At 36.0% G+C, this 13,604-nt stretch overlaps 3 protein-coding genes across 6 annotated transcripts in view; 2 read left to right on the top strand and 1 right to left on the bottom strand.

The window, feature by feature from the left end:
- The window catches only part of LOC120075698 (mediator of RNA polymerase II transcription subunit 18), a 21,623-nt gene extending 16,746 nt beyond the window's left edge, over positions 1-4,877 (top strand). For both annotated transcript variants that reach the window (XM_039029316.1, XM_039029317.1), the window contains exons 2-6: positions 1,968-2,191; positions 2,538-2,637; positions 3,103-3,160; positions 3,252-3,608; positions 4,397-4,877. In XM_039029316.1, the coding sequence (XP_038885244.1) occupies positions 2,156-2,191; positions 2,538-2,637; positions 3,103-3,160; positions 3,252-3,608; positions 4,397-4,499 (654 nt within the window). In that variant the 5' untranslated portion in view covers positions 1,968-2,155 and the 3' untranslated portion in view covers positions 4,500-4,877. The remainder of the gene's footprint in view (positions 1-1,967; positions 2,192-2,537; positions 2,638-3,102; positions 3,161-3,251; positions 3,609-4,396) is intronic.
- Positions 4,878-6,187: 1,310 nt separating this feature from the next.
- Positions 6,188-11,370, top strand: LOC120076253 (protein DA1-like). Of its 3 annotated transcripts, none has more exons than XM_039030021.1 (13): positions 6,188-6,755; positions 6,892-7,063; positions 7,683-7,838; positions 8,034-8,124; positions 8,497-8,632; positions 8,858-8,978; positions 9,061-9,144; positions 9,449-9,568; positions 9,845-10,057; positions 10,179-10,241; positions 10,378-10,496; positions 10,746-10,804; positions 10,904-11,370. In XM_039030021.1, the coding sequence occupies exons 3-13, from the start codon at positions 7,725-7,727 to the stop codon at positions 11,224-11,226; spliced, it is 1,443 nt and encodes a 480-aa protein (XP_038885949.1). In that variant the 5' UTR covers positions 6,188-6,755; positions 6,892-7,063; positions 7,683-7,724; the 3' UTR covers positions 11,227-11,370. The 3 variants fall into 3 exon arrangements, with proteins under 3 accessions (XP_038885949.1, XP_038885948.1, XP_038885950.1); XM_039030020.1 differs by having other exon boundaries at positions 6,188-6,763; XM_039030022.1 differs by having other exon boundaries at positions 6,188-7,063; positions 7,710-7,838.
- LOC120076252 (protein LYK5-like) lies at positions 11,348-13,366 on the bottom strand. Its single transcript, XM_039030019.1, has one exon. The coding sequence runs from the start codon at positions 13,286-13,288 to the stop codon at positions 11,381-11,383; it is 1,908 nt and encodes a 635-aa protein (XP_038885947.1). The 5' UTR covers positions 13,289-13,366; the 3' UTR covers positions 11,348-11,380.
- Between the last annotated feature and the right edge of the window lie 238 nt (positions 13,367-13,604).

Raw genomic sequence — 13,604 nt, 5'->3', positions numbered from 1 at the left:
GAAAGCTGATGACGGTCGATTCCGAATTAAGTTGACAAATCGTTAACGACACACTATAGCAAGTACACTCAACTTTTCGGTGACAAATATTCGGCGCATCAGATAGAGAATTATTGACATCCCATCAGTGTAATCATTCGAGAGAAAAAGTTCTTCACCTTGAAGCTCTATAAATACCGAAGGCCACCTTCATTGAAAGAGTTCGCTCAGTTTAGAGAGTTCACCATATAGACGATAGTTAGCCTTGTTCTTAGTTTCTTATACTTAGAAGGCGGAAGCGAGAAAAGGGAAAAGATGCAGGGAGATTGTCCTGGTCAGCTCGAAAGAGTGCCAGTGAGCGTGGAAACCAGAGAGAGGGCTGACTCTTGCGAGAGCAGAAATATCTTTTGAGCTAAGTAGAGAAGAACAGTGTAAAAGCCTTGGGAAGCAAGAAATTGCTTCCAGGCTCTTTATCTTTATTTCACATTGTCATTTTGTACTTCAATTTCATATTTAGAATGGAACTTGCATTTCTACATCTGTTCACTCTCTTTAAAATACACATGAGTAGCTAAAACTGTCGAATGGTTTGAGAAGTACTTAGCTAACATGACCTAGGATCTTCATTGCATGCGATCATCTTGTCTTATGTTGCGTCCATCACCCCTTTAGAGCTACTCGAGAGAGAGTCTAAAGAAAGAACCTAAGACTTGAGAGAGCTAAGTTAGAATCTAGACTTGAGAAAGCAATATTAGATCTACATAAGCAAGAGATAGAGACTTAGAGATAAGCTCTGTTTGCCAACATGCATTGCATGCACCGTAAAGATAGGATATGGTAGTATGTGGTCGCCTTGTGTATGTGCGTGCCATTCATCATCGCATAGATAGGAATAGAGGCTTAGATGTAAGTCCTATAGACATCATCACATACATCGCATGCGTTCTAAAATTAGAAGTCGTAGCATTTGCATTGAGAGATGACTTGTTGTTGTATGTATATAGCATGATCGCATAACATGAACACAATCCTAGGAAGTGTTAGTTAAATCCCTTCTCAACTCGTTCCCCTGCATACTCATAGCATCTTTTGTATTATTAACTCTTTTCTCAACTTCGCCGCATAAACTTTACACTTTAAGCAACCAACCTACCAACGCATTGTTTTATTTGTTACCGCAAAGTAATAAAAAATTACCATCGCATTATGTTTCCTTAGTCTCTGTGTTCGACCCTGGGCTTACCAGGAAACTCAGTAGGATTTATACTTGGGTCTTGCTGAGAAAACTTGCATGCACAACGCATACTCCACCTTCGCATTCTACTCCATTATTTCATCGCAATAACAAAACGCATCAATTATTATTATTTATGTTTTGTTGTTGGAGATCAATTATATTTTTTATGATTATGTGTTTACATTTTAAGATTTTTGTGCTTCTAAAATTGAATTGTCCAAAAAAAATTTAAAACAATGAAATTAATGTTTAGTTTTAACTTCAATAATTTTAAGTTTCTAAAAAAAAGTTGGATAATTTCAAGACAACATGTAATTAATTTAAAATATATTTCTTTTTAAAAAATCAAATATATGTGTTTCTTTATGAATTAATTCATAGTGTTGAATAATCATTTAAGGTAATTTGATTTAAGTATAAACATTTTTTTGTATAGAACAAACGAAATAAAATTATGTATACAAAATATTTATGAAAAAAATATATCCAGTGTTTAAAAAAGATTGTATTCTTGAAAAACACTTTTTTTTACGATCCAAATGCAGCCTAATTCAATATGAAGGGTAAAAATGTAAAAACGAATTAAAGAGCTACACACATTCAATCCGATAAGACATTTTTCATTAAAAACTAAAAATAGAAGATTTTCAAATCTCAATACAATTTCTCTAAAAACAAGGCTGCTAAGGAATTGGGCCATAAAGCCCAATGGCCAGCCCGAGGGCTAATGGGCTTAATTCTTAACAAACAGTTCAAGGCGTGAAATTGCTCTGACTATGAGATCGAGATTAGGATTTCGAAGAAACCCTCCATTCTTCGTGGTTTAAAGTTTGAACTTGAAGGCAGTGGAACTGGAGATGCTGCTCGGAATTTGAAGCGAATTTAGATGCCCATGGTTTGAAACTGAAGCAAATCGAAGTGGCCGCAGCTTAGACTACAATGGAGTGTGTAGTTCAGGGCATAATCGAGACCCAGGCAAGTTCCTTTTTCCTTTTTCATTTCTCATTAATTTTCTTCTAGGTTTTCCTTCTCCGGAAATTTCCCTTGTTTCATTTTACAAAGTTTAATTTATCTATTCTTGAAATCTACTCAACCCTTTGATTCTTCGTTTTCATAAGATCTTGAAAGAAGTAGTTATGTTATAGTTGACCCCTGCATCGATGTCTTCCTGCATTCTGGTAGTGCCTGCTATTCTTTATGACTATTATCTGTTATTGTCTACCACTTTCAATGGAGGTTACTTTTTCTCTTGGTTATTCCTTTCTTGACAGTGGCGATAAGTTTTGTGCGTTGGACTTTTATTGACAGTTTGATTGTGCAGCACGTCGAAGCCCTTGAGATACTTCTGCAAGGTATCTGCGGCGTTCCTAGAGAAAGATTGAGGCTCCATGAAATATGCCTAAAAAGTGGACCTAGCCTAGGTATCCATGTGTTTCTTTATCCTACTAGTTCGTATTTTGCTTTCTCAGCATCTGATGGTACTTTTATCTTAGTTTTTTTTACCCATGATTTCAATATAGTATGTTTGATGATACAATATTTTAATTTACCTTCGCTCATTGACTTAAGCTTTTGGACCAATCGGTGATTTAACACGATATCATAGCACTAGTCCAGAGCTCCTGTAGTCAAACCCCTTCAATGTGATTTCCTCTCCAATTAATATCGATATCCATTTGTTGGGACTTCTACATATTTTAAACTCACAAACGAGGAGTGTTAGATGATGCAATATTTAAATTTACTTTCACCCAACAGCTTAAGTTTTAGATCAATCGTGATTTAACAGAGTGATTGATACGAGTAGCATTTCTCCAAGTAAACTGGAGACTGGTTTGCTTTTATAATACCATGTCTTATTTTGTAATCTTTTGGCATGATGTTAGGTGCTGTAGCTTCGGAGATTCGGATTTTATGTGACCTTGAGCAGGCTGAACCGACATGGTATAAATTGATCTTTTGTAGTAATGGGGTGTTATTTACTTTGGACTTGGAGCTAATTGAACTGATCAGAACTGTCCCCATGAGTTTTTAGGACGGTTAAACATATTGGAGGGGCAATAAGAGGTGCAGGTGCTGAACAACTCTCTGTTCTGGTTAGGACAATGGTAGAAAGCAAAGTTAGCAAGAATGTACTTCGTCTATTCTATGCACTTGGCTATAAGTTAGACCATGAGCTGCTGAGAGTTGGTTTTGCTTTCCGCTTCCACCGAGGTGCCCACATAACGGTGACAGTTTCATCAGTTAATAAGATGTTAAAGCTACATTCAACTGATGAGGCTGTACCTGTTACACCTGGTATACAGCTGGTTGAAGTGACAGCCCCAGCAACTTCTGATAACTATTCTGAAGTAGCGGGTGCAGTGTCGACTTTCTGTGAATATCTTGCACCGTAAGTACTTCTATTGCTCTGTCTTGGATTAAATTTTTTTGCAAGTGAACAATTCAGTTGTTACATATTCAATAACCTATCTCATACACTGGAGCTGTGGATTGCTGATATTGACTTGAGAAATTCCTCTTTAGGTGTACGTGTGTCATCTTGCTTCATTTGAACATGAAACAATCTACTAATATAGATCATAATTTGGATGTTGTTGAATTGTTTTGCATTGACCTGGGCCAGTGTTTTGAAAAGCTCACTGAGGTGCCTTGGCACAGCATTTTGCACCTCACTTCAAAGAAGCTAGTCTCCTTAAATGAATCCCACTCATGGCTTGCGCCTCAATGCCTCAAACATGATTTCCTACTTTCTTTTTAATTTGTACTTTTTGAATAAGAAATGCAAGAACATTCTTACCATCTTGAATAAAAGCTTTATCTTTCTAATCATTTTATCCTCTCATAATCATCGTACAAATTTCCTTCATATACTAATTAAAAAAAAAATCCCATGCTTAAGCTTAAGCCTAGGACGGCAAGCACCTTGAGCTTTAAAAAACACTGACCAGGCAATAAGTCACTAGTCACTGGATGCTTTTGCATCGTGATCACTACAAATATTGTTACTATTCTCCAGAATAGTAACTATATTTGTAGGGTTTAGAAAGCTCAAATAATGAATTGTATTTGTGGTATAGCTCGAATTAAAAATCATATCCCAAATGTGCATGTCTTTAGCTTATTGCTTGTAATTTATAAAGAGCGACAAAATCAAGCTTTCCTCTCTTACTTGTACAGGCTGCTGCATTTGTCAAAACCGGGAATATCTACAGGTGTTGTTCCTACTGCTGCAGCAGCTGCAGCATCTCTTCTATCAGATGGTGCAGGAACAACAATGTAGATGGTTTGTTTTGATGCCAACAATTATTTTGAAGGTTCGTTAGATCGATTGTTTTCTTGGCATTGAAGTTCTTCATCCATGTCTTTTTCAGCCTTGAAATAAAAGGTTCTTGGTTCTGACGTGATGGAAAAATAGGATTTGAATTATGGATTTGGCAGTAAGCTCTGCAAAAGTTGAGAAGTTAACCATAACTTGATCTCAAAAAGATTTCCTCATTGAGTTGAAAGTAGCTAGCCTGTAGCATATCTTGTTGATGTCTTAAAAAAAGGAATGAAGCTCATATTTATGTAAATATCTTCAACTACCAGATCAACTCCACTTGTTCAGAATCTTTTAATCTAAATGATTGGAGAATTATACAGCATTTTGAATTTGGGATTTTTCTTGTGTACATATTTTTATTCATGGGTTAGAATGGAAAATTTGAATGGTTATTTGATAATAATTAGTTTTTTATTTTTTAAAAATAAGCTTGAAAATACTAATTCCATCTATTGATTTATTCGGTTCATTGTCACTTTTAGGAGTTATTTAAAATCTAAAAAGTTAAGGTTGTCTGTGAAAATTAAGTCTATAAACACTATTTTCATCTTCAAATTTCTTTCTACTTTTTATCAATGGATTAAAAATTAAGTTAAAATTTGAAAACTATGAAAAGTTATTTTTATAAACTTATCTTTGTTAAAGCGAAATGATTACAAACGTAGTTAAATTTTAAAACTTAAAAAAAAAAAGAAGTAGAAACTTAATTTTGTTTATGTAATTTGGTTAAAAATTTAGGCCTTAAATGTTTTTTTTTTTTTCTTTTTTTAAGAATTTAATTCAGCAGAATCAAAGCGGCGTAATAATAATTTTAGAAAATAAGACCAAAGGGTCGAACTAATTAAAAAATGAGGAGTTGAAATGAAATGTTTTCGGTTTAAGTTTGAAAAGAAGTCTCAAAAGACAAGAAGTCAAAATTTTAAATAATTATTACTTCAAACCGTCTCTATTGACATTGAAAAATCAAATGCCACGTAACCAAATAACATGCTTTAAAATTAAGTAAATATAATTAATGTCGAATATAATAAGTCAATCTCCAAATATTCCTTTAAACTAAAAGAATCTTTGAGCCATAGATTTTTTATGCTTTTCTTTCTTAATCAATTTTTACTTTTCTTTTCTTTTCTTTTCTCTTTTTTTTTTTAAAGGAAATATATTTGTGCATTGATAATTTATAAATGATGATAATCATCCTGAAGCGTGTAAATGATGAAAATTTAAAGATACTCATTGATTGTTCATAAATTAACTTTTTCAAATAAAAATCATTGAAGAAAAGAAAAGAAAATGTTGTGTACTCATAAAAAGTCTCATTTTTTTTTTTAGTCCCACTTAGATTTTCAGTTCAAATTCACATCAAAACGCAAGGAATAGTCAGCATTGAGAAAAAAAAAAATTATCAATACATTCACCAAAAAAAAATACATATATTTTTTTATTCCAATTTTGGTTTGGAAAAAAGTTATAAAGAGTTTGAAATAGTCCAACATTTGGCTGCCAATAAGAAAACAAAAGTCAAAGGATTCAACAGTGGCATGAATTTTCTTTTCCATCGGTAAAAAATTTATGAATTCCAAGTTTCTTAATCATTAATTAATATCCTTGGACTTGGAATGGAACTTTATTGTTTGTAGAGGCAATGGGGTTCGAATCTTTCATCATCTACACCATTTTCCTTTAAGAATCTTTCAACTTTTTTCCTCCCTCTTGGTTCATTTTCCCCCACTTTTACTAAAAATCTTTCTGAAAATTGTTATGTAATATTTTTCCTTCTCTTGCAATTGTTGAAGAAATCAATCCATCTTTTCACTTCACCTGCCCACTTTCCCACTTTCGCTTTTTATCTTCTTCCCCTTCGCTCTTCTTTAATCTTTCCCCCTTTTTCCTCTTGTAATAATAAGCATATGCGCCATTCTAGGAAGAAATTATACATTATTTCATGGTTTTTTTATGCCTTTTTCTTCCTTTACGCTTTCTTCTCTTAGAACCCTTTTGGGGTTTATTGTCGTTGGGCTGAGTTTTAGGGGCCCCCACGTTCTGTATGTCTTCTAAGCATTGAAATCTTTGATTTTCCCCAACTGGGTTTGATGTTTCTTCGTCATTCCCTATCGGGTTTGGATTACAATACGCTTCTTTGACTTTGAATTTCTTAGAAATCAACTTCTCAACCGATTTTTGCGTGTCTGCTTTGCCGTATTTCTATTTGCTGATGTATGAATGTGAGAAATAGCCTTGGAACTTTTCTCTCTTTGTATTCTCAATTGTTTTTACGCTCTTGGCTGCTTTTCTTTTTCAAAATTACTTGAATTAAACAATTATATCGCTCTCTTTTTTCATACCTGAATAGATTATTCGCTCACAAAGAGTAGGAGAAAAGGGGAGGGGGTGAAAACGAATGAAAGTTTGGCTTCTGTGATTACGGCGTAATTCTGGCTTTCTTTTAGCGAATTGGGATCTTTTCCTTATCTGGGTCTCTGCTACTTCCACCATTTGTGCACCTTCTTGATTGATTTCTGGAGGTGAGTTGCTGAATCCACTATTTTATTCTCTTCCTGTTACGTTCATCTGAAACTAATTGAATTTGAACCTTAGTTGAGCTGGAAGAATCTCTCTCTAATTACAGATGCTGTTTAGGGATGTTGTATTGTCTTTAGATGTTAAAACTTTTCTTTTCTGGAGAATTCTTTTAGGGCAGAAGAATTAATGGCTATATCTTGTTCTTGTTTAAATTTCATATTGGTTTAAATGGTTGTACTGATTGGGTGCTTAAGATTATCGGATGTTTCTACGACTATGGATGAAAATGTTTAGATGATAGGATGCTGTTTGTTTGGGCCATTGGTGTTTCTTTTCAATTGTGTATTGCTTCTAATGATCTTCAAGTATGTTAGACATTGGTCTTTCCCTATGCTTAAGGTTTAGAAAGAATTTAATCCTTGTGTTCTTTGTTTCATCTTTCCCTTTTGCTTCATATGTATTAGAGTCTTGGTATATAATAATTAAACCATTGCTTATATTCAATCTTTTGAGGATTGTTGTAAAGCTAAAACTTACAGTTTTGAGAGGGATGTATTGAATGATCTGACTGTATTTACGTACTTCCCTTTCATCATTTTATTGGGCTCCGGTTTTTCCCAGGTAAATTTTTTCATTGATCATGGGCAGATAAGACTAAACACCATGGGTTGGCTAAGCAAAATTTTAAAAGTTGGATCTGGCCATAGAATAACTGAAAAGAATTACCAAACAAACTATGAGGAGGATCCAAATTCTCATCTGCCCTCGACTTCAGAGGTGAAGCGAACGCTACTTGCAGTCATCACTTTTTTATTGTTATTTTTAGTTTCCACATTAATAAAACATCAATTGATCGTTTAACCAGTAATATGTGAAACCATTAGTTTCAATGTTGAAACTTATAAGTTGGATTAAAGCTTCGATCTTATTACTTCACCATTTTAACATACTGTGGTGGGAACTTGAAAACAGGGTTTATGGTCGGAGAATGAGAATGAAGACATTGATCGTGCAATAGCAATTTCTCTTGTAGAAGAAAGTCAGAAGGCAAATAGTGTGATTGGTGAGTGAAGCGGCTGTCAAATCTTTCTCCAATTGCTATTCCCAACTGCCATCTTACATTTTAACAGAAACTATTATTCATGTTCCTGAATCTAATTTACCAGAGAATAGAGGATGCACTATGTGGGAGCTTGATATTTCAAGTAGTACTCATGTTCTAGGTTGTTTCCAAGACAATTTGCATCACAATTTCTGAATAGACAATGAATATCTGAAATATTATGATACACTGTGAAGTGTTTTATGGTATCATGGTCAAATGACATTTAACTTCTCAAGTATTCATATGTTCAAATATAGATGTTTTGTATGTGTTCCTTAATTATTTGTTATAAGTAGGAACTTATACATAAGTTATTGAAACTTTTGATAGATCGTGATTATCAATTGGAAGAAGATGAACTTCTTGCCAAAGCAGTACAAGAAAGCCTCAATTTGGAGTCCCCTCCACAATATACAAGCGGAAACATGTATCAACCTTATCTACCTCAATATCAATTTGGTTCCAGGTACTACTGTTCACTTAATGGACCACATTAAATTACATGTTGAAACCGCTGTGTACAATAGTAATCATTTCCATCTCTGGCAAGAAGCTCTTATCCGTGTTTCTATTTGTTCTTTTTTGAACGTTTTCTGCTTTTGAGTCTATTTAATTGCTAAGAAAACTGCCAAAGATGATATCAATTAACAAGAAAAAAAAAAAATTCTAACGAAGTCTTGAATCTTGTTAGGATATGTGCTGGCTGCTATAATGAGATTGGCTATGGACGTTACTTGAACTGCCTCAATGCATTTTGGCATCCAGAATGTTTCCGATGTCGCGCTTGCAACCTCCCAATTTCAGACTATGAGGTGAACAATATTTTTTAGATCATTCCAGAGTCAATAGTATTTTTCTTGGCTCTAGCTGACAAGACATGGCCCTTCCTTATAGTTTTCTACTTCTGGGAATTTTCCATACCATAAATCTTGCTACAAGGAGAATTATCACCCAAAATGTGATGTTTGCAAGCATTTTGTAAGTACTTTTTCCGGTCCATAATCTCTAACTTTTAACTGAGGTGCTTTCATATACTGCCTTTCTGATTTCATGAGGTTGTCTGGGAAAAGAGCGAACATTCTACATGTTGACGATTGCGTATTTTAGTCAAATTTGGAGAGATTTCTATTGTCATTGCACGAAAAAGAAAAATATCATGTTTAACATTGAGTTGTGACGTTGTTTCTATGAATGAAATTAACATATACAGAGTATGTTTTTCTTCAAATATCTACTTATAGTCAATTGGTGTTGGGATTTGGGATATGTGTCTCATGAACAGATTCCAACAAATCCTGCTGGTCTTATTGAATATAGGGCACACCCTTTCTGGATCCAGAAATACTGTCCGTCTCATGAATATGATGGCACTCCTCGATGTTGCAGTTGCGAACGAATGGAGGTTAGTGGCATCTCTCTCCAAAGGCATATTTGAGAGTGATTTGAAAATGATTATGTTTACCTTTGTCACGAAACGTCATTTATGAATTCAAATCAATTTAATATTTCATTTTAATACCATCAAAATTGATTTTAAATAATAATTTATAGTAATTTTGAACATGTCAAAAGTGATTTTAATCATTTCAAAATCCTCTCGAACATGTTGTAAGTTCGTGAAGAAAATCTCGATTTTCATGAATTCTTGACCAAATGTTGGATGCTTTGTATGTACCAGCCCCAAGAGGTCAAGTATATCCCCCTTCATGATGGTCGAAAGCTTTGCCTCGAGTGTCTCGACTCTACAATCATGGACACGAAAGAATGCCAACCTCTTTATCGCGACATACAGGAATTTTATGATGGTTTGAATATGAAAGTAGAGCAGGACGTTCCATTGCTTTTGGTCGAAAGGCAAGCACTAAACGAAGCAAGAGAGGGAGAAAAACATGTAACTAAACAACCCTTTCTCAGCTGTAATGTTTGATGTTGTCTGTCTGTTCATTTGTTAATTGCAAAGCAGTGTTGAAGCACTACTATGAATCTGTGTTGATTTTGCTCGTCCTTGTTAGGGCCACTATCATATCCCCGAGACAAGAGGACTGTGTCTTTCGGAGGAACAAACCATTAGCACCGTAAGAATTTCTTCTCTCCATTTCCATTCCTCCATTTTTTGGGCTATGAATCAGGTTGTTCATTGATCAAAGCCCAAAGGCATAATATTCCCTTGCACAAAAAAACCAGAGATTTAACTCATCTAAAAACTCACAGGTTTTAAGGCGGCCTAGATATGAAAGGGGAAATCGAGTATCGGGCACGATGTCGGAGCCCTACAAATTAACACGTCATTGTGAGGTCACTGCAATTCTCATTCTGTTTGGTCTTCCTAGGTATGTAATAATCTCAATTTCAGTTTTTTAGTTTTGCTTATTTGTTGAACAAATTTTAAGCATTAAATATGTTAATCTCGATGCCCTCCATCCTCATTCTAATCCAACCACCTTAAGAGTACGTTATTTCTATCCATATTTCAATGGAATTGTTAAAATTCTTGAGGAGAATGTCTAAATAAGAGTACGACATTATGGTAATATTAGTACTTGTGTATCTTGTGTAACCGAGATTCTCGACGTACACAGGTTGCTTACTGGGTCGATTTTGGCTCATGAGATGATGCATGCATGGTTGCGTCTTAAAGGTGCGTTTTACTTCATTTGTAGTAGACCAAAAATGCCTTAACACACTCTACGTCCCTGTTCTATTTGATATCCTGACAATCATGCCATGGTTTTTAAAGGTTTTCGAACTCTCAGTCAAGACGTTGAAGAAGGCATCTGTCAAGTTCTAGCACACATGTGGTTGAGTACCGAGCTCATGTCTTGCCAAGATTACAACGATGTCGCCTCGACCTCATACTCCGCTGGTCCCACATCATCATCAAGAAGAAAAACCATGTCTAAATTTGAAAGAAAACTTGGGGAGTTCTTTAAACACCAGATAGAGTCGGACATGTCTCCAGTGTATGGAGATGGATTCAGAGCTGGGCAGATGGCTGTGCATAAATACGGTCTTCGGAGTACCCTTGATCATATTCAAATGACTGGGACCTTTCCTTATTGAAACTGGAGATCTTGTACCCTTAAATCGATAGCAATTCTTTTAATTTCTTAATTCAGTTCTTTTCTTGGCCTTCCATATTTACAGCTAAGGCCAAATTTCATAGAAGGATCCCCTTTGTGTAGATTAAGTTAATTAGATTCATTTAATTTAATGCTTATAATTCCACATTTGTCTCTGCCTCAGTTCTTTCTTCATATTGATGATGCTCGCCATACAACAATGGTAATGGTTGTAGCTTCTGTAAATGAACCTGAATCTTTAATAGAGTTGACACTACCTCCCCCATGCTCGGTCGCAGTTCTGGTTCTTGGTTCAAGCAGGCTGCACTTAGCTTAACCATCAGTGTAGCAAACTCCATCTTCCCTGTTTCTTTAATGTTGGAATCGATAAACCGGGCTAGTCGAGCTTCTATATTTTCTTCATTGTTGGGAATCATTGTTGCAGAAAGTAGTACCTGTCTTCCCCCTTCCATACAAACGGCCTCTTTTCCAGTAACAAGCTCCAAAACCACCACTCCAAAAGCATAGACATCAATCTTTGGAGTTACAACCCCTGCCTCCCTGTATTCTGGAGCCATGTAGCCCTTTGCCCCCACAACATTTGTGGTCAAGACACAGGCTGCTGTGGCTCTTTCTGTTACTCTTGCCAGACTAAAGTTAGAAACTTTGGCTCTTAAATTGCTGTTGAGAAGAATATTGCTGGTGTTGACGTTGTTATGAACATAGGCAGGCTCTGTGAAGCTGTGAAGATAGTGAAGTCCATTAGCAACGTCAATAGCAATTTGTATCCTCTTCCTCCAGCTCTGTCTCTCTTTTCTGTTGCCTCTGTTGAGCCATTCTCTTAGCGACCCATTTTCCACGAACTCAAAAAGAAGGTAAAAACGACCATGGTTTTCACAAACACCCTCAAGCTTCACTAGATTGAAATGGTAGAGTTTCTTCAGCATGTTAACTTCTTTAATGGCATTCATTCTGGTTCTTTTCACTGCCAGTTTCATCTTCTTGCCAAAAGTTCCCCTGAATACGGACCCATTTACTCTGTTCTTTGGACTGAATCTTCTTGTGGCTTTCATGATCTCGTCTATCCCGAACACTTTCATGACACGGTCCATGCTTGCAATTTCGACTCGAAGGTCCACGGGTGGTGTCCATTTCCTGATAATGTTCTTGTCATTCTTAGAAACCATCCCCTTTGCTCTGGTTTTGTAAATGAGAAAGACTGCACAACCAACAACAGCAACGACTAACAAGAAGAAACCAGTGCCTTTCGCGATATCGACGCAAATGTTTCTTGTTGATTCATTTTCCTGCCAATTAGCAGTAGAAGAGGATGGTAATCTAATTTGTGAACTTGATGGTTCAGTTGACAATGGAACTAAAATGGTCGAAAATGGAGATAGATTTGGATCATCTTCTTCACTAAATCCATTTGCTTCAAGAACACTCTTCTTACTCACATTGAATCTATCCCCAATTTCAGAAACCCTTTCGCCATTAGCAACCAAATAAGTAGCTAAAAACCTGACCCCAATGCCGGCCTGGTTGCTGGTGGGGCAAGCGCATCTGAGCGGCACAAGCAATGTCATACCAGGGCGGAGATCCCATTCTTCAAACCCATTTGCGAATTTAAGAGCTGCGCAAGATACAGAGCCCTGGTAAACCTCAGTTGCCGCAATGTAATAGGTATGAGATTGCGCTAGAACGAAGGACGCATTGGCCTGGTAAAATCGGGCGACGCAAGAACAGTGAAGCGGAACGATGACGGGTGTGTTCAGAGGGAAAGAAGAGAAGACGGTGACGTTATTGGCTACGGCGATTTGATTTGGGTCTGATGAAGTGAGATTGGAAATGGAAGGTACGGAATCATAAGGGGGTTTGGATTTGAAGATGAGAAAGGCCCGGCAGGAGGTTGGTCCGCCGTTGCAGGAGTAGAGTCCGGTCTGTTCATTGTCGTCGGCGCCCCCGCCGCCGCTGCAGCTGTGCGGTGTGTAACTCTGTTGAGCATTGATGGGTGAAGAAAGGAGAAGAAGTGCATAAAATGTTGAGGAAATTAGAATTTTCATTATTTGTGTTTTGCATTTTCTTAAACTTAAACGAAGCTATTTAAATTAAGGGGAAAAGAGAGAGATTTTCAACTATGAAGCATAAATTAATGGGATTAATTAAAGATGTCCCGTGAATCAATTTTTATAAATATTTTTCAAACTTTTGTGTTTTTGTTTCTTGGAAGCTTATGGATGGATTTATATGTTCTTCTTAGTTCTTCACAATTAACAGATTCCAAACGGGGAAAAAATTATTTATTTATATATTATTGTTTTTTTTTTACCCAAATTAAGCATGGTTCGTGGGTCAAGGCCGATTGGGTGGATAATCCAT

Source organism: Benincasa hispida, chromosome 4, assembly GCF_009727055.1.
Source record: "Benincasa hispida cultivar B227 chromosome 4, ASM972705v1, whole genome shotgun sequence".
Lineage (NCBI taxonomy): Eukaryota > Viridiplantae > Streptophyta > Magnoliopsida > Cucurbitales > Cucurbitaceae > Benincasa > Benincasa hispida.
The sequence above is the reverse complement of the archived record's forward strand: the minus strand, read 5'-3'. Positions and strand labels throughout refer to the sequence as shown.